General features: G+C 32.9%; 2 protein-coding genes across 4 annotated transcripts in view; one reads left to right on the top strand and one right to left on the bottom strand.

Moving 5' to 3' along the window:
- LOC143920170 (uncharacterized) overlaps positions 1-22,462 on the top strand; it is a 156,958-nt gene that overhangs the window by 94,364 nt on the left and 40,132 nt on the right. The gene's annotated exons all lie outside the window — the stretch shown is intronic.
- The window catches only part of LOC143920171 (carbohydrate sulfotransferase 11-like), a 108,050-nt gene that overhangs the window by 82,822 nt on the left and 2,766 nt on the right, over positions 1-22,462 (bottom strand). The window contains exon 2 of one of the 2 annotated variants that reach the window (XM_077442896.1): positions 20,888-21,677. In XM_077442896.1, coding sequence (XP_077299022.1) covers positions 20,888-21,157 — 270 coding nt within the window. In that variant the 5' untranslated portion in view covers positions 21,158-21,677. Of the gene's footprint in view, positions 1-20,887; positions 21,678-22,462 lie in introns of those variants that run through there. The other variant, XM_077442897.1, reaches the window with a different exon arrangement.

The raw sequence follows: 22,462 nt of genomic DNA, 5'->3' as shown, positions 1-22,462 counted from the left end.
CATTTCGCTTCGCTGAAATTAGGCTCGTGTTTTAACGGAAATCTGTCATGCAACGTCGACTTTATGTATCAAATATTCTGTAAGTACATACATATATACATATGTATTTGTATGCTATCATATACGCGTTCTTTGTGCATAGCTAGTTGGCGCTATTGGTGATGCTTGGCGTTGCTCAACTGAATGGAAGCTAAAAATCTCATCATATAACTGGACATTGCATTTTATATGTTTCATTTTTACTATACATATGTAGGTGTCAAGACAGGTTGCCCCAAAGCGACACCCATGGACAAACTTGTATATTAAACACATTCTAAAATCAAGGTATTAACATATATATTATACTAGTGTTGTACCCGGTGAAATTTCAACGGGTGGTTTCGGAAACAAATTGATACATGATTTAATATGAAGTTACAATACGTATAGTAATAATTAATCGGAATCGGAACTAAAACAGAAATCACCGAATCTAAAACAATCGACGAATCGATTCTAAAACAGAAATCAGCACCGGGAGATTCTTAATTTGATCTGGATCTAATTAATATTCAGATCTTGTCAGAAGCGTATTTTTTTATTTTATTTTATTTCAATCGAACATGTATTATACATATGTAAACTTACTTGCTTTTAAATATCGCTCCAAAGCAACGAGTGTACTAAACACAGATACAATATAATAATACAATCAATACAAGCATTTTATACCATGCGAATTCATACAAACATCATTCATACAAAAGGCATCCATGGATAATTTTTTGCAGCATTGTATTATAGAAATTGGCGAACCTTAAGGCGCTGAATCACTTGAGATTGGAAAGGAGATGCCAATTTACAGGAACCGTTTCAATGAAAATCAGAAAAGTTGGCAAACTCTGATGGGAAACGATCGACAAACCCAGGTCTGGCCAACAGCTTCTGTTGGGTATTGAACCGTGACCTCTCCGATCGAAAGCATAATGCTATCCACTAGACTAAAGTCTATAAGGAAAACAATAGCATGACCATTTTATAATTCATTTTATATTATATATGTACATACGTGCCATGACAGGAATTACCCCAAGGTGACACATATGGTTGGATTATTTTTGTACACAATTACTCACAATTTTTAAAACATAACATCACATAGAATATAATACAGACATCTATGGACAATCACAATTTTTTTGATACACAAAAAATTTGCGACAAATACATAATGTAGGTAGCATTTGTGAGATTTAATAAATTTGAGATGCTAATACTTAGCTCAAATTTGAAAAAAATCGATACTATCGGTATTTATTTTTTTAATACGGTTAATTACTAATGGCTTATTTTTACTAAAATACCGATAATACCAGTATCGGTTTGCAATAAGCTCTACCAGAACACTACGCTGTGGCTACACGTATACCTATATATTGTAGACTGAGCAAGAGGAAGAGTCAAACCGATCATTCTGCTATTGTTTTAGTTATAATATACATATGTATGCATGTTTGAAAATGTATAACTGCTATCTTGAAAGCTTTTCTCTCATTCTATAATATACATAGTTGCCAGGGGTGGGTTTTAATACGGTAGCGTGCGCAAAAACGGATGCATTCATGCGATTCGCACACCGAGGCTGAATTGATTACATCCGTTCTTGCAACAGCATCCATACACACTTCCGCCTTTGTTAGTAGCGTGCATAGACGTCGTACTCGAAACCATACAAACAAAGAAACGACACAAAAAGTATTGTTGAGAGGAAATTGCAGACTCTTCCCGCAGTGGTTGCGGGAGTTAAACGTATTCCGGGCGACGCCGAGTATGTAGGATGAGTTTTATATGGAAATTTAATCATTGTTGAATTGTAAATATATTTGGTTGCAAATCTAGTAGCGAAAAATGCGCGCTGCTACGTTCTAAATCTGGTATTTCAATTGAAACACGCCCCGCTCCGCTATTATGTGGCTTCATACAACCAGCAGCATGGACTAGTTTTCTTAGACATGGACTAGGGTTCGATTCCCACTGGTTGCTGCAGGCCAGACCTTGATTTGTGACTTCAAGTCACAAGTTTTCTATTAGAGTTTGCCAATTAATCTGATTTTCTTTGAAACGATCTCTCTCGTAAAAATTTGAATTATCCAGCATCTCGATTTTTTGCTGTTTTGTATAAATGCCGTAAATTTCTCCATAGATGTCTTTGTAGATGTTGATCGTATTTGCCTTGTATAATACTTGCAATGTTTCTGTACAATGTTTGACCATAGACGAACGTCGTTTTAATGTAAAAGTCTAATATATAAGTTTTGGTTCATAGAATCCGTGACGTTAAATTTAATAAAAAAAACACAAAAAATATTCAAATAAATTTAAATAAAATAAAACTATTCATATAAATTGAATAAAATGTTTACATTAGATTAGCCATGTTTAAGCGGTTTATATTACAAATACCGAGCGAAGCCGGGTAAAACCACTAGTGTATAATAAGTTTGTATTTATAATTTATATTTCTTGATCTGTATAGTACACTCGTCGCATTGGAGTAATCTGTAAGACGTGTGTGGAATAAAAAAATAAAAAATAAGGCTCGATTTTTTTTTTAATATCAATTATGCTTTTGGGTCGTAGTATCTTAGGTTCTTTTCTTCGTTGCTTGATTGGTTTTTGCACGCTAGCCTGACTATGAAATATATGCATATTTTCTCGGTTATATTTTTAACTTAATGAACCAGAACTGAGCTGAATTTCACAAGGACACGCCAAAGCTATCGATCAAAATGTGCACGAAAAATTTTGCGATGACAAAGAATATGTTACACGTTCATTCGATGTCGTTACGTTACGCTTTAAGGTATATTTATATTAGCACAGCAACGGCACGTAACCGGCACTGCAAAAAGTTTTCTTTGGTACATTTTGTATGGACACATTCATGTTTAACGTGGCGTAGACGTAATAGCAGTAGCCGATAGAATCTATTCATACTATACATGTATCAAGCAAAACCGGATTTCTTCGGCCACTGGGGAAATATTCACGTATGACGTGAGGTCATAGTAGCGAGTTATTTATTTATTTATTTATTCAAATAGCAAAACTGCTAATACATATAACACAAAATAACAAAATAACAACAAAAAATTATAAACCATCTTCCACAAAGGTATCCATTAACACCCTTACTAACGAAATTCGAGTTCTAGAATAACGAGTTCACGCATACTAACGAAAGTGCGCATGCGCATAATAATCCTTTCATATTGTGACAATATGAATGGCTGTGAAACTTAGTCAATACATTTTTGGCTAAAAGAAAATATATATAGATTTAAATTCACACTTTAAGAGTCGTTTATACTAGCACAGCTACCTATGTATGTATATGGACACATTCACGTGTTACGTAATGTGTATGCGACGTATTCGAAACAACATCAACCGACACGATCTATTGTACAGCAGTACATGCCACCGTAAACTTTGTAAATGTGAACTGCTGGATAGTATGAATAGACCTTTACGCGTGCATTCGATGCACATTTCGATTTTGACAAATGACGTTTTTACACGCGAAATCGTCTCGGCTGTCAAACGTTAGAATATATATGTATTCAAATGGTTATAAACGATCCGGAGGTGGCGTTTCGATGCGTGGGAAAAACCAGGGGTAGCTTCTGTTCGGAAAAGACGGGTTTCCTCATTTTTATTCAGTCACGTAGTCGAGCGAGAGGAAACGTGGAAATTGTGATTTTCTCGATTTTCCGCCTTGGCTCGGCTTCTGGCGGATAAAAATTGACATTTTAATTTAGATGAAAATAAAAAAAGATGCGATAAAAAATATAGGTATCGATCACTTTGTACGTAGACGTACCCGTGCGATAATAAATCGTTTCAATGTTGCTTTTTTGTATTATTATTTTTTCGATCAAACAATGTTTTATTGTTCTGTTGTATGCGGAGAGTTGCACAAAAGGTTTTATTTTTTCCGAATGAATAGTGTATTGTTTATAACGTGCTTTATTATTTTGTATCGTCCCTCTATGCGTATAAAGAAATGTATAACTGCAGAAATATATGAATTTATATTAATTATTTTTATTCTAACTTTTATAGCAGCACAGACTATGAGTGAAGAAAGAATATACATATATGAGTGATAATTAGAGCCTATAATGCAAATTTTATAAGATATAGTGTGAAAATTATAAAGTTATAGGCGTTATAGTTACAAAACGAGTAGGGGGGGGGGGGGGAATTAAAACAAACAAGGCTACTGGTTTGTTAGCAGTTGGTGAGCTGTCGCCTTCTCCAAAATTGTAGGATTCTCAAACATGCTTATTATGATTATTTTTCACTATTGAACCAACGGAATCAATTGAAATCTCCATCGGTGGCTAAACCACGCAAAATGGCAAAGTTTCAAAGTGATCGGAAGAATGTAGGAAGTTCGTCAGACCGATTGGCGAAGTGAAGCTAATAAATACTATGTAAACATATTCTTTAGTACATTATACATATGTGGACACATTATGTTCCGTAATATGTAGGTGACGTGTCCTTAACAGCAGTAACCGACACGATCTATTCATATTATACAACAGTGCATGTCACCAAAACGTATCAGACAAGAAACGGTTTTCTTTGACCACTGTGGAAATATTCACACATGCCGGGGCGTCATAGTGGCAAGTGCACGCGCACTAACGAAAGTGCGCATGCGAATATGCTAATATTGACTCGACGCAAGCAATATTTCGCCGTGTGTTCGCCCATCTATATATTATATAAGACGATTTCACCTTACACTCCTTCAAAACGATAACGAACATGCCGGAAACGGGTGGTGCTATATAGTTTGAATAGAGGTAGTCTTTTCCGTGCAGTGCTTTGCAGTGCTGGATAGTATGAATATACCTTTATGCGTTAGAATAAACTGTACCAGTGAGTAACTTTTTATAGTGTATACATATATTAAGAATAGCATTTGATTTATGTATGATGTATGTATGTATGTATGTAAATATACTTATTATATTTCCGATTCTAGCAAAAATTACAAAAAATCCTATAAAATTATAACAGATAGGAATGAGTTCATACAATTTATTGTTTTACATGTGAAATTCGTTTCGTCGGGTGTGAAATTTTCAAAATGCTTTTCTTTGTTTTGTATTCAATATTTGTTTGTTGATTACAGTTTGTCTGTTTTTACAAACCTCCTTTACGTTTCATTTATTTTTAATTATTGTATTACATATAAATATATAAATTTTTATTAGATGGTAAATATGATTTGAAAACTTTTCATTAGTCTACAATATATAAATGACTAAAAAAATACGGTTATGAAAATATTTCATATAAAATACATAAAAGAATAATAGGAAAATATATTGAAATTTTTGGTTAAAAATTCTATGTATGCGCTTCAATGTTTATGGTATGAAATTTAATTCGGAGGATTGATAACGAATACCGATATTTTTTTACGTAAAAAGCATTTTCACTGATCGTACATTTTTTTATGAAACCAATACAATATCTACCTTTCTATTTTATTATAAGGCTTAACTTTCATCGCAATTCAAATCAATTTACGACGTACATGAACGAAATCATACTTACAATAAATATACGTGTATATATATGTACATATTTTAAGATATGAACTTCATATAGCAGGCTTTTGTGATATAGCAAGAGATTGCAAGTATTAAAACAGTTATTAAAATTATGAATAAAAATAACTTGCGTATATTGATTGAAGTGTATAAAGGCAAGTCTTTAGCAAATCGACTATCAATGACTAACACTCCAACAGTTATGACTTTTGTTGTAAATAGGTTTATTAGCTCTGTTTTCCTATTATACTGTACATTAACATTAGAATAATATAATACTTTGATTACTAACAAAATTAATTTTAAAATGTAAAATAGAAAATGATCAGTAGATCAGTAGCTATTACAATATATATAAGATGTATTGTGAACATAATTTTGTAATAATAAAAAGCATTTAAAAATCAAAAATCAAAATGAAATAAAATAAAATAATACGTCAAGTTATAACTTGGCGTCCAGCACAGTGACTAGCGGATATTTTCAGCATAGTAAGACAAGTGTTAAGAAGATCACAAATAAGTCAATTTATTGCTCGATTAGTGAGTAATCGATCGGGCGATGGATTGCCTTAGATATTTCATTTGAATAAAATTGTCTTGGTTTGACAAAAGATTCTCAAAAACGAATCGGCAAATTGCCTGTTACCGTGATTCTCGTAGAATGCAATTTGCCGATCGAATAATCGCCCGATAAATTGCCTCGTCTGTGGTCTCCTTTGGGGTCTACATATGTAGCTATGACTAATATCCCAGTCAAGCACCCTACGTCTGTTTGCAGATAAATCTTCAGGTGAATGGCCGCCTTCATATGAATCATCTCGAATAGATTTTCCGTCAAAATTGACTAGACTGGAAAATGCGGCAGCGAAAAGTTTGCAGAAAAATATTTTCCAAGTAAATTATCTGCGCTACATTGAATAACACAAATGCCAACGTATAGTTTCAAATTTGAATATTCAATATCGCATTGAAAGTCTTCCTGCTGGAGGCTTTTGAATTGTAGCGAGACTCGTACATCTCGGAAGGAAACGGAAGTAATATTGCATACCGTATACACTGTATACACGCATAAAGTATACGCAGTTAAATAAATTGTTTACTTCAGGAAACACTCTTCCCGCATCCCTTTCGGCCGTCTGAAAAATGTGTTGTCAACCCTCCGAGGCTATTATTTTTTATCGTCGCAGATAACAAGCTCAAACGGGAAGTGGCGACGAAAAAAAATAAAACGCAAAAAAACCGCGAAACAACTGTTCAACTGTTTCTTCTTAAACTGGCGAGGACGAGTTGAAATAAAATTAACTCTTAAACACACCAAATAGCATGTGTACTTGCGGGAAAATATATACATACGTATCTACATATATAAAAATGAATGTCTGTCTGTGTGTCTCGAATAGGCTCCTAAACCACTGAACCGATTACGATGGAACTTTCAGGATTTGTTGTATGCATGTTCGGGAAGATTACTGTGAAAAAAAACGGGAAAAAACCTCTTAATAATAATATTCGTAATTACGATTTTACTGACGTGAAATATATATCTATACCTATGTATATGTATATACGTCTATACCTATGTATATACATATACATAGGTATAGATATATATACCTATATATAGCCAGCAGTTTGGCTTAGTGGTAGCGTATATATTTAGCACCACTGAGGTCAATGGTTCGAGTCCTCGCCATCTGCTGGTTAGATTTGGGGGTTTTGTGACTCCAAATCGATCGTTTCTCTATCAGTGTTTGCCAATTTTATCTGATCATTGCTGAAACGGTTCCTGAAAATTGGTATTAGATCTATTCCTGTTGTCACAAAAATCTGCCTGTGTATAATTTGTAATAATTATGCACAGTAATCTGAAATCTATAGATATTTCTATAGACATCTCTATAATTTCGTATTTAGTATATGTATAAAAATTGTACACAAAAAAAAATCTAAAAATAATCCATAGATGTCTCTATGATTATTATTTCTGATTAATTGTTATATGTTATATATTCTGATTGTATATGTACATATTACTGTATTTCTGATTGTTTATGTATTCTGTATTTTCGTTAACATACACCAGTCGCATTGGAGCAAATCTGTAATGACGAGTGTTTATTGATTTGTAACAATAAAAATAAAAATAAAATATAAAATTGAATGTCTGTGGAACGGGAAAGAGAACGGGAACGGGAATTGCACGCGTTATTGTGGCATTTTGCAACGCTTGCCAGGTTCAGCTAGTAATATAATAAAAAAATGAGAAAATTTACAGCATTTTCCTCCCCCTCTTATTCATTCGCTTGTCGTGTAATTTTGATACATTACGTTTTATGTCTATTAGTTTAATCGGTTACGCTTCGTGGCTTTTATCGTTCATTTGATGTCGTTCGAAATCAATAAAATATAAATAATGTACGTGTATACAGACATGTGATTCTGATTTGTGTTTTTATTCAGATTCTAGGCATGCTCTTTGCATGATTTTACGATTCAAATTTTTTTGGTCTTGGTGCTGTTTTATCGTGTGGCAAGGTCAAGATGATAATTGAGAGTTTATTTTTTTTGCCTGTCTCTTATCTGTTTGGAGCTTTGTTTTATTTGTTCGTGTGACTGTGTATATGATGTATTATATATGACAATTTGGTTGTTTAAAATTAGATCTTGTTGTTGTTACGTTACGTTGAAATGTGTAATTTGATGAAGTAAGCGTTAATTAAAATGTTCTTGTTAGGAATATTTTATCTATATATTTTAATAGTTTGGAATATCGAACATATACACTCGCTTTTACATATTGATCCAAAGCGATGATTGTACTAATACAGGTACAATACGATTAATACAATGCGAATTCATACAAACATCATCTACAGTGACATTTATGGAGAAATTTTCGTAGCATTTTATTATACAAATTGGCGAACCTCAAGACGTTAATAATTTGGGATTTGCAAGAGACTGGAAAGGAGATGCCAATTTAACAATAAATGTTTCAATGAAAATAGGAAAAACTGGCAAACTGTGATAGGAAACGCTCGACCTGGAGTAAAAACTAAGGTCTGGCCAGTAGCTGCTAGTGGGAATCGAACCGTGACCACTCTACTCGAAAGTATAATATGCTGACTAGTTCACGCTGGTCTAAAGTTCTATTTATATTGATACAGCATGTACCAGCAATTACACTTAACCAGCAGGTACGGAAAGTATTAAAAAAAGTACAAACGTGAACAAAAGTTTGATATTTTTGATAAAAAATATGATCGTTTTAAGATGGCTTAAAATTAACTCATAATTATTGTTAAATAATGATTTTTTTCTAAAGAAAAACTAAAAAAAGAATTTTTTTATGAAAAAAGTACATTTCCCTTTAAAAACCGCTTTAATAATGTTAGTGTAAGGAAAGCAAATATATACGTATAACAACACAATGACAATAAATGACGCTCCTTTAAATGACTCCTCTAATTTAAATTAACCAACACCCTTCCGGTTTTTAAACACCCAAAATTGAATGCCAAAGAAACATCGTCATATTTAATAGAACCTATTATATTACAGTGGTACATCTTCTAAAACTCTTCCCATTCATTATTTTAGTCAAATTTCTCTAACCATGCCTTAGTCTTTGAATTCTTAACCTTTATCTGGAGCAAAGGTCTCCAAATGTGTTAAATGGAATTGGACCATAAAGTAATATTTTAACCATTATGTAGAAGGAACTAACTGGGTCAGATTCTAGATATTTTTGGACTTTATAGAGTTACCAGTGTTGTACCTGATGACATATGATCGCATGGGTGTTGGCATATTAAGCTATTATCCCCAAGTGGTCGAATTTTTTTCAAATGCCTTTTAAATATATATAACTTAATTTATATTTAATTGTTTAATATGAAAAAATGGTAAAAACTACCTACCTACATATACATAAACAATATAAAACACCGATAGAAAAATTAATTAATTAATTAATTAAATACATTTTCAATACATGGCGGTAAATTCTCGGCCAAGCGGAAAGATTGGCATTGATGATGGCATGTATATAGAAGATTTTTTCTTTTGTTATTATATCATCGTATACTTTTTAGCTGTGACGTGCATATGTGTGTCGATTCGAAACGACTATTATATGTAGTACGGCGAGCGTTATCTCAGATAGACAGACAGACAGACAGATACACAGACGGAATATCGATATTATATATGTATTATGATGATTTTTTACGTTTTTGCTGACTAAAATTATACAAAGCCAGCAGCATAGCTCGGTCGTTAAGCTTCTGCCTAGCACCGAGAGGCGCTGGGTTCGATCCCATGAGCTGACCTCGATTGAAAAGAAATTTTCTGAGTATATCTATAGTGGTGCTGGTTAAACTTGGATATTTGTGCTCCAGGTCGATCGTTTCTTATCAGAGTGTGCCAATTTTTCTAATGTCATTGTTGAAACGGCACCCGATTGAAATTGGCTAAAATTCTTCCTACCTATTATATCACCAGTATTTGAGTATGATTAATTTACAATAAAATGTATGTACAATTCATAGATGTCTCGTTAATTTGCGAGTTTTTCAGTGTCTCGTAATTCAGTGACTTGTATAATAAAAATGCTGCATTGTTTGTAATTGGCCAGGAAGGCGCATTGAGGTTACCTCTAAGGCCTTCCTGGTATATATGTAAAAAAAAAATCGACACTTTTCCACAGACATTAAATTATACAACTTTTATCAAAACGCCATTCACATATAATTATTATTTTTATTTATTTATATTAAATAAATTGCATACTCAATACCACACATATGTATGGCGAACTGTTCGATTCAGCAGTTGACTCAGCAAGTTACTCCACTAACGAGCAAACTCTCGAATGCACACAATATTGAAACTAAACAAAGCCTTAACATATACATGTATTTTGGAAATTGCAAAAACGACCGAATTAAAAGCGGGAAATTCGGATCGCGAACCGAAACACGCACATTTGTGTATGGTATATACATATGTAGGTATAATACATTCGCTCACCTGAGTTGGAGTCGCAGGTGCACGAGTGCGATTCTATCTCGAAATTTGGCCCGAATTTCCTCCCCCCTTTTCCTCGACATTTTCCCCGCTATCAAATTATAATGGAGCCTTCGTGTGTCAGTTTGCTTTTGGCACACCGACCGACGCCTGACTTGGCACGAAACGACGAAAGCTTTCTGGCCTCGTTTTGGCGAAAGCTCCGGACGAAAGCTTTCGCCGGGTTTCTCTCGATTTGGATTTGCAAATTAGTTCCGATCACGCACTCGCCCGAAACATGACGAATCGCCGTGTTCGAAAGAAAGAACCCCACCCCCATCCCACCCCACCCCCGATTCACCCCTCCCCACAACGTTGATTGTTGATTAAGGCTCGCTTTATAAATTTGAATTATGTAATATAAAGCTAAAAGTCGAATTGGTTGTTTTGGATGAGTTGTTTTTACTTTCGATTTTTATGATGGACTAGTTGAACCCAACATGCATTGCAATGCCAGAATAAGGCATGCAATTCCCGTTCCCGTTTCCGTTTCTGTTGCGTTCCCATTCGCGTTCCGGTTTCAAGTATGGTTGGAGCTCAAATAACGTCTCTTCAAAGCCGTGTCGTCATAAAACAACTGGTAACGTGGTTACCAACGAACACATTTCCTTGACTACACAATGGCGCTTCAAACTTTTGCTTCAGTAAAATCGTAATTACGAATATTATTATTAAGAGGTTTTTTTTTCACAGCAAGCTTCCCGGACATGCATACAACAAATCCTGAAAGTTCCATCGTAATCGGTTGAGTGGTTTTATTTTTTATTTTATTTTATTAATTGAAAAATCAACAGACAGGATGTACATAGATATGTATAAAAAACAAATAGTAAATAAATAATATATGTAACATCCGAGTCCAATAATAGATTTTTACAAAAATGAAAAAGATAAATATAAGGAAAACAAATTAAAAAGTAAAGAATAAAGGCATGACAAAATATGTAGAACATTGCATAATTAAACTACAGTATTAAAATATTTGGAAAAGGTTATAAAATAGAATATAAGAAGAAATTGAAATTTACAAATATAAAACAAATGAAAAAGGTAAATACAAAATAAACAAATGAAAAGGAAAAGAATGAAAGCTATAATATGATAAAATAGCACATTACATAACTAAACTAAAGTATAAAAATATTGGAAATATTGGAAAAATAGAATAGGAGAAGAAATAAATCAATCGGTCAAGATTCTCTTGATGTTAGACCTGAATTGATGTAGGGAAATACCAAATAGATATACTCGAATAGAAATACCAAATATATACTGTCTCGTATATGTTTTGCAGCATATACGAGACAGATAGACAAACAGACATTAAATTCTATATATATAGATGTGATTTTGCCCTTATGGTGTGTACGTATGTACATATAACCAGCGGAATATATAACTAGTGGTGAGCATATAATGCTTTGAAGAGTTGTCACGGGTTGAAATCCGACTGGTTTCCGCTAGCCAGACCTTGGATTTGTGACTCCAGATCGATCGTTTCTTATCAGAATTTGCCAATTTATCTGACTTTCATTGAAACGGTTCCAAAAAATTGGCAACCTTGCCCATTTTCTCGCAAAATCTTGAGTTTTCAGCTATTTCGAATTTCGCTGAATTGTATAAAATGGTGCAAATTCACAAAATTGACAATAATTGTCTCTGTGGATGTTAATTGATATGTATGTATTTACTGAATTGTTTAAAATGCTGCAAATTTACAAACTTGACCATAGATGTCTCTGTGAATATTAATTGATATGTATTTATGTATTTTGTATAATACTGATAATATTTGTAATAATACATATAATACATATATTATACATATGTACATATATGTTTTGTTTTTGTTATGTCTAATTTCTTTAGTTATTATTTTGTTTCTTTTCTTGTATGTTATATTTTTGACCATTGTAGCGCATTAGGAATTCCTATAATGCTACAATGGTCCAAACTTTAAATAAATAAATAAATTTGTATCAAATGTACAATGTTTCTGTCCAGAAAGGCGCATTGCGGTTACACAGGGACTTTTATGTACATATTGTCACGTTCCAATGAAAGATTTATTTATTTTTTAAAACTACTTGGTTAACTAACCAATATTTATTTATTATCATTAAAATGTTACATTTATCTTATATTGTAGATATATTCAAAAAACGACAGGTTATGGAACGATGATGAATTTAATTTGAGATACGTAGAACTATTTCAATTTAACTTTGCTTCACTAATTAACTTTGTTCTGCTGCTGTGCTGACCGTTACTTGCGGGGTCGATATTAATGACTAACGTTCTTGGAGTATTGTTGGTGATGACTGTCACTCTCGGAGTCGATGACGATGACTGACTGTCACTTGCCGAGTCGATGGCGATGACTGACTGATGTGATCGAATCGTGATCTATATAAGTGATTTCTTATCTTTTGGGTGGGGCAAATTCCGGCATTCCTGGGTTGGGCGAAGTCCGGCACTCCTGTATCATCCGAATATCGCATTACAGGAATTCGAATGGACTTGTTACTCCCGTGAGAAAGTGAATTCGATTATTGTGGGAACTACATACATTGATAAGCGAGGTACTCTTGTCTTATCTGAATATCCCATTACAGGACTTTGTATGGACGTGTTACTCACGCGAGGAAGTGAATTCGATTATTGTGGAAACTATATTTGATAAGCGAGGTACATAACAATATGTATGTATGTAAGTTTGTTTGTAATCGAAGAACAAATCGAAGTTTCTATGACGACGATTCGATATGGATGATTACTATTTTTTTTCGATTCAAATAAATTTAATAAAAAAACAAATGAATATTTACTATTACATTCACCATGATTAAGCTGTTTATATTGCAAATACTGAGCGAAGCCGGGTAAAACAACTAGTTTATTTATATTATTATATGTTTGTATGTATATACATATATTTGAAATAATGCTTTGTTTGACCGGAATTTTATCTGCAACTTTGCGACGTGCAATTCTATTAAGAAAGTGTCTATCGAAAACGATGCGAAGTGATTTGATTTATTGGTTTTTTCAGATTGATTGATTGATTGATCGACTCGTTTTATTTTCCACTTTTCCTGTCAGTCTCTGAATATATAGTAGCTCTAGTTTTTTAACATTCGAATAATATTACACGACTGCGAAAACTTTGCAACGAAAGTATGTACTATTTATGTATATCATGATTAACAAGTTCTTAGGTCAAAGGTTATCAAGTATTTGTTATATTGAAATAATTATTGCCGATGTATCATACAAATAATGTATGCGAAAAATCGCATTGTTGAATCTGCATGAAGTTTTGCATTTATGTATATTTTATTACGTAATAAAAATCATTAGGTGTTATCGAAACGAATAATTGGGCATCTGTCGAAATGCAATTTTAATTTTAATGGAAGGCTGTGCGTTAAATATAGCTCAAATTAAACACTGTATGACTTTTTTAACATACTACATACATACATATATACATATATTGGTGATTGACCGTGCGGAGCTGGGCTCGTTCGTAAGGTATTTTCGTTTGACGGACTATTAGCTGAATGGACACTTGGCCGAACGGACATTAGCCCGACGGACTTTTGGCCGAATAAATTTTTTTATTGTTGAAACCTATTAAAAATATCAATTAAAATTTATCATGATACATTGAAGTGATTTCTGAACAATGTATCTATTTTTAGTAAATTTAGAATACTTTCGATACAAAATTATTAATTTTTATCGTTTTATATTCAAAAATGCATTTTTTTGGCTGGCTGCACTTGGCAAAGATATGTGTGCGTCATTATTGAATTTTTATCTTTTAACACAACAATTAAATTAGAATTAAAATACATGAAATAATAATCTGCAACGATGTTTTATTTTTATTTTATCCATCATTTCATCATTATATTATTATTTTTATTATTTTATTACTTTATTATTTTATTAGCGGAGTTATGGACTGTAGTGAATTAGTGGACCTCATAAATTTTCATACACCGGGGAGATTTACCAGATGCAACTATTTATTCCACATAAAAAATTATGCCACTAGTTATAACAAAAATTCAACGTTACCCCGACTTCATAAACTGGGAAACGAATTTAGCAATTTGATTTTTTTAATATTAGTAAACATGGTTTAAAAAAATTGTTGCATTATCAGTTTTCTGATTTATACTAATGCTAAATGCATTTTATTTTATTGTTTTAATTCATTCATTTATTTATTTAATTAGTTTTAAAATTCATATTTTTTCTCTTCTTTTCTTATATTAATATTATTTTTTTTTTGTTTTAATGTTCTATTTATAATATTATTGTTTAATGGTCCTTGCGGCCGTATATGTAAAGAAAATAAATAAATAAATAAATAGATAAATAAATTATTGGTACTATTTTATCGTTATTTTTTTATTTTTAATGTTAAAATTTTTCTTTTTCTCTCACGTATGTATATGCGAAATTTTTTAAAATGGTTTACATATCTTCTAATAACTATTTTTTGTTATCAATAAAACTGTAAATTTTCCTAACTAAATAAATAAATAAATCATCATCTTCATTATTAATAGACATTCACGATCCACTGCTGATTATAAATAAATTAAATCAATTAAAATTTTCAATCGGCCAAATATCTGTTCTGCCATACGCCAAGTGTTAATTTGGCCAAAAGTCCACGCACGGTGTTTCACAATTTTATATTTCACTATTTACAGATCGAAACTCAAAACTCTCATATGAGGCCGCCAACCCTCAAGCTATCATTTTTTTAATCTAGTAATTATAAAACATATACACACATCAATACCACTTATGTATGTATATGTATTGAATAAAATTTTCATATATTATGTACTTCATTAAATGTATGTAATACATACATACATATGTATGTACATATGTATTTATGTACTTAAAAGAAGTGTTATTTTTTATGCCAATCATTATGAAGGTATACTTTCAACGCAAATATTATCGTTATGTGTTTGCTGTTTTTAAACTCAACGTCAATTGCCTACTAAATTTTCCGAGGTCTGGAAAACGTCTGGGAAAATCATGGTGGAAATTTCAACGTAGAAATAATATTTTTAATCCGTATCCTTATAACGATAATATAGTCAGTGGATATGACACGTGTCACGTATAATATGATATACTTTCATACATATATTTTCGTACACCTTACACTTTATGCGTACATAAGTCTCATACGATGGGTGTCGGTGTTCGAAGCAAGCAAGCAAATAAATAAAAGTGGTTTGAATTATTAAATGAAAAGGGTCTTCTTGTTCACCTTAGATCTACATTATCAATGGCGACTAAATATACACACTGCCATTTCTCTCTTTTGAGAAAGCTCTCGTCGAAGAAACGGATTGTTATTAAAAAAATTAAAGATGCATCCGAGATGGCAATAAATAGCGCCGCTTCGAAGATGTTCGCGAAAATGATAAAATATTTGTGGCGGAGTATTTTAAGACGACACGTATTTGGAATTCCCTGCATTCTAATCCTACATTTATATGCTAACAGCAGAAATTTTTATACTTTTACTTAAACGTCAAATAAATGTTAACATTTATTACATTTGATAATTTAATATTTATATGTATGTATGTACATACATTAGGGTTTTGCGAAAGCATGGTATTGTAGCATATGCTAAAAAGAGCCGCCGTTATAATTGGTTTTCGAGGATTATCTCTGCTGTCGGCTAACAATGGAGACCCCCGAATGGACGTAGTGGTCGGTAACGGCATTTGGTCACTTCCCGCTAGAGTTCTCAGAACTGACAGCGCGAAAGCGTGGGACTGCATGCCGAGACCGCGGGACTGTGTGTCTGGTGTGTGACTATAACAATAGGTAAATAAATGCGCCGAGAAAGATGCAGTGAGCGACCTGCCCTTTATAAGCAGGTACTTAGGCCATATGAAGGCATTCTGGACGGAGCACTGGTTGTGCGTGGATCTCCTTAATCACCCAATAAATGGTGTGAAGCGACTTTGTCCTTTTATTTGGATCCTCCACACACCCCCACGCAACAATATCTTGTTGCCAATTAGGGCTAAAACAAACTTGCTCATAGACTCCCCCCTCTGAACTTACTGGCAATTTTCAAATTCATTCATGTCGGTTGAATGAATTTGAAAATTTGGGATTATGACAGAAATCCCACCAAAGCATTCGGGATATAGTCTGTTGGTCCAATTGTGCGAAAAGATTGCCGTTCGCTGCATTTAATCGACAACTGCCTACAAAACGCATTTTCCCGATACAATTCCAATTAACAATGGCGAAGTAAATTTCACGGACCGGTGCCGATTGCATTGTCATCCGCTCGGATTCAATTAGACAGAACCGCAGGACCATGCCCATACAGTCATCAGTTCAACCATGGATATTCAATCTGTTATCCAGAAATAAATATAATGAAAAAAGTTGATTAAAACCGGCAATTTAACCGAATGGCGACCTTGCGCGTGTTGCGTTTGAATTACTGTTAAGGTCAGTTTCAGTACAATGGAACGTATTATTTGTACCGTTTCATGTGCGGTATTATATAATGCGATTGTTTCGTTTTGTTTATTTACTCATGTATATATGTATGTATGTATGTATATTGTATTTATTTTCGTCCCTTTTGGTATCTTCACGCCCGTTTGCTCTTAATCGAATTATCTGACACTCCTGCTCCATGGTTTCTGTGTGCATAAATACTACGCGTTACCGAAAATGGGTATAATGCTTGAGTTATATGCCACTAATGATAGACCCGATGAAAATTTCATCGGGTGTATTATAAGTAAAAACTACCTACATATAAACAATATAAAGTAACAATATAAATAGTTATGATTTAATTTTCAGTATATGGCGCTTAATGTTCGTGGTAGTATTTTCCAAGAGGAAATATTAGCAGCAAACAGTATACATACATACAAATGTATGTACATTGTGATCGGTGTTTTCTTGATTCGTTATTATATTCGTACATTACGTTGGCAGTGTTTTAATTAATACCCTATACACACACACACACAGACAGATTAAGGCGATTATATAATAAACTAGTGCTGTACTCGTTGAAATATCATGGCATGAGTTGTGGCATATTAAGTTATTAAATAAAAAAATTAAAAGAAATGTGTCGGTGCTCTGTTCGATCCGCAAGCGGTCGTATTTTTTTCAAATACCTTTTAAATATATTTATATTTAATTGTTTAATATGAAAAAAAGTTAAAAAAAACTACCTACCTACCTACATATAAAAAATATAAAACACCAATAGAAAAATAGTTAATTAATTAATTAAATAAATTTTCAATAGATGGCGTTAAATGCTCAGATACTAATTTCCCTAGAGGAAATATTGGTAGTAAATAGTGTATATAGAAGTTTTTTGTTGATCTGTTATTATTTATTTATTTTTTACATATATACCGGGAAGGCCTTACAGTTAAACCCCAATGCGCCTTCCTGACCAATTACAAACAATACAGCATTTTTATTATACAAGTCGCTGAATTAAGAGACACTGAAAACTCGCAAATTAACGAAACATCTATGAATTGTACATACATTTTAATGTACATTAATCATACTCAAATAGTGGTGACATGGTAGGTAGGAAGGATTTAGCCAATTTTTAATCGGGAACCGTTTCAACAATGAAATCAGAGAAAATTGGCAAACTATAATAGGAAACGATCGACATGGAGTCACAAATATCCAAGTCTGACCAGAAGCACTACAGATATAGAAAAATTCTTTTCAATCGAGGTCAGCTCATGGGATCGAACCCGGAGCCTCTCGGTGAAAGACAGAAGCTTAAAGACCGAGCTATGCTGCTGGCTGATTATGTTAGTATGTTCGTATTATATTCGCACGTTTTGTTGGCAGTGGTTTAACTGTGACGTACAAATGTATGTTGAATCGAAAAGACTATTATATTGTACATATAGTACGGCGAGCGTTATCTTACACAGAAGCACATACACTCAAAATAGCGATTTTAAATTATTGCTTACAACTTACCAAAGCATTCTTTCTTTTGTCTCAAAAGATGGAACATGAAACTATAGTACACAATTTTTCTTTCTATAGAAAATTTGAATTAACAAAATATATGTACATGAGTACAGTATAATTATTTACAGGAGTATCACTAAAATGTATCCGCGTATTTAATGTATCCTGTAGGTTTATGGTGTGGCAGAATTATACACGTTGCCAGAATGTATACATTTATATGTATGTATGTATGTATATGTATGTACTTGTATCTGCTTGAGTAGATAGTCTCTCACCGGTCGCTTCCGGTTCCTCAGCTCTCGTATCGAATTACCGCGTCGAACGCTTAGAGAGGAAAATGGACCAAGTTTTCCTCGAGTATTTTCTATTAGCCATTTTCGCATTATCGCATTACCTAAGCACCACATCCGAAGTCAATTAGCGACGTGTATAAAATATTAAAAGGTCTCTACATGTTGACCCAAGTTCTTGTAAGTTTATCTTTAGTCGGTTAGAAATTGTAGAATAACAACATTACTCGACACTTTCTATAATATGTACATATAACATTATGGTTATATAAACGAACGGTAATTTATCTATATACGGTTTGAAAAATTTGGCATTCATTAAGTACAGTGATTTTTACATGTTTCGCTTCGCTAATGATTCAGTATCTATTCCGACAGTCTTCCGATCGTTTTTACGAAAATGTTTATAATTTTGTATTACTCTCGAATTCTAAAACATACATGCATAGTATAACGTACATATGTATGTATGTAGATTCTCAACCGATCGATGTCAAAGTACATATTGAGGCCTTTTAAATATTTATAAAGCTTCTTTATTTCAATTTAAGCAGTTTCTGCTGTAGAAAAAATTTGAATTACGACTTCTATTGGTCTCAAGTATTATCTTTGTTCTGAGTTTATAACATGCGCGATTCACATAAACATCTTTAATTATCAATAGGATTCATGTTTTTTTCTCAGTACTGCAAACAGCCGTGAAATGAAATATACATACATACTTAGTCTGTATGTATGTAATAAATATTTTGTAAAATTTAATACAATATAAACGGAATAAAGTTCAAAAGAGCACAAGAATGCTTAGAAAGAATAAACTTTATATCATATCATCCTTACGTGACCCAAGGTTTTAAGTTATATATTTAATTGCATTAGTTTATTTATTATAGTAGCGTGGTCTAGTGGTGAATGTTGAATTATCTCGTACTTGATGTTACGAGTTCGATTCCCGCTAAGTCTCGCTATTGGCCAGACCTTGATTTGTCAAGGTCGATCGTTTCGTATCAAAATTTGCCAATTTTTCTGATTTTCATTGAAACGATTCCTGTCAAATTGGCGTTTCCTACCCAATTTTCTGTTGCGAACCTTTAGTTATTGTTATATCTTAGGTTTCGCCATATTGCTCATCATAGATGTCTCTGTGGTTGTTTATCGAATATAAAATTCGTATTGTTACATGAAAGTTATTCATCGTTATTTATCGTATTAATGCGATATTTGTAATATCTGACGATAGATGTCAGATATTGTTTAGATTTACATGTATCTATGTAATAATTATGTGGACCAGGAAGGCGAATTTGGAGTTTACCTGTTAAGCCTTCCTGGTATATTTGTATATATGTATGTAAATAAAAATAAATAATATTTTTAATTATATTAATTTATTTACTTAATTGCGTTATTATTTATGGGATCATAATTATGATAGAAATCATAATCATCATTGTATGTCTTCAAGTACATAAGACAATATATGTATAAAAAATAAATGTATATAAAAAACCTAATTGAGAAATCACCAATTCTCTCCGTAAACTTTGATCATGAGTATGGCAAAGTGCTCAATCTGCCGTAGCGAGATGGGGGCGAAAAGGGAAAAAAGATATCAGAACAGTGTGGACAAATGCGACAGTGTGGGCGATAGACGTCACCGTGAACAAAGATGTAGTATTTCAAACGTGTATATTGCGATTATGTTTCACCAAAGTACTGGTGGACGTCATGTCCACTTATATTGATGACCAAACCGAGCAAATTGGCAAAGTTTGAAAGCGATCGGATAAGAAGCCAAACTTCGTCACACGACGAAATCGTTTCCGAACTAAGAGAATAAGTTAGTAATTAGTAATGAAAAACATACCTGTTGACTTGTGAAGTGCCTCAAAGAACTGCTCCTCCTAGGATCGGTGGCCAGCAGGAGTAGAATCGGCAGAGCAGCCAGAGGTGCAGCTAGAGCGAGACATCTCTTAGGAGCCCCGCAGCTTTTGCGACCCCTGCGACTGATACTTCCGGTGACAACCCTGACCGGAGCCCTCAGCATCAACCTTTTATGTCCGGTCGTCCCTTGGCCCTTTTTGGCTGGCGGTTTCGTCGCCTGCTTGCCTTCTTCCACGCGCAAGTTTGAATTCATATTTGAGCTTTCCACTTTTACGGGGTACTTAAATCCTTATGTAGGACAGGGGCGCACAATCCTTCGTGGCGATCATATTTCAACAACGCGTGGCTTAATAGATATCTACTACTCGTAAACGGCTTACATCACAACCTAAAATCTCAATCCAGAATCTTACGGTGCGGTTCTTCTTATCGGACGACTTTATTGCTTTCGACTGGCAGTCTTTTGTGTAAAGTTCTAAAGATGTTTATTTATTTTTTTATATCTTCTTGGAAGAAGACGAGGAAGAGGGTCGTTCGTTGGCTCGGACAATTTCCTTCCTCTGTGTGTGTGTGTGTTTTTATTTATTTTTCTTTATACACTTTCAAACTTACGCTATCAAAATGGAAGACTTTGCAGGACTAGGCTTTTTCTTTTAATTAATCTAATAACATTATATTCAATAGTTTAACTTGATTATGCGCTATTTATTTTTTAACTAGTTTAGGCCGTGATTTCGACGAGTTTTCAACAGCATCTCCCGTTACACCGTCACCTGTAAAAATAAAATAAATTTTAAAATTTACTCTATTTATGTATGTGCTATAGTTTATACTGCTTTATATAGTACAATTTATGGTGAAGTTTTGTTTATTGATACAGAAAGCTTTATGTTTATATAAATAGTCGGAATCCCGACAAGTCAAATCCTACCCGTATCTAATCTGGGTTAAGTTAGGGTAGTTTTGGTTTTATGCTTGCTATATAAATATATAACTATACATTTACCGTTTATTTAAATAAATTCATTTACGTTATTAAGTCACTCGTTGTTAATTAAATGGAAAATATGCATAGAAATATATTTATTATTTTTGAACTAACATATGTATATATGTATGTATTCGTGAGGATAATAGTTTGAGGCATAAAAATACGTTGTTTTTTTGTAATGAATTTGAGATATTATATTGTATTGCTGAAAAAAAAAACAATTGACGCTTTAATATATATGTAATTATTATATGTATGTAAGTTGACAAAATAATTGAATATAATAATTAGTTGGCTTTCTGATTTTCAGCCAATATTCATTATTTCGACAAAGTTATGTTACAAATATGTATATGAAGACCTGGAAATGATTGAAAGCATAGATATTTACTTTGATTTTAAAAAGATAGTAATATAATAACGATAAAATGAACGATATTTTTTGTAAAATAAAATCTCTGGTGCTTTCATTTATGCAAGAAATGATAAAAGTGGTTCGAAGTTTTAAGACAACCGGTAAATTTATTACTATTTTTTTATTTTAATATAAAAATTTTGTAAATTAAA

This window comes from Arctopsyche grandis, chromosome 12 (assembly GCF_051622035.1).
Source record: "Arctopsyche grandis isolate Sample6627 chromosome 12, ASM5162203v2, whole genome shotgun sequence".
In the NCBI taxonomy this organism is placed as follows: domain Eukaryota; kingdom Metazoa; phylum Arthropoda; class Insecta; order Trichoptera; family Hydropsychidae; genus Arctopsyche; species Arctopsyche grandis.
Note: the sequence above shows the minus strand (reverse complement) of the source record. Positions and strands in the feature narration are given on the sequence as shown.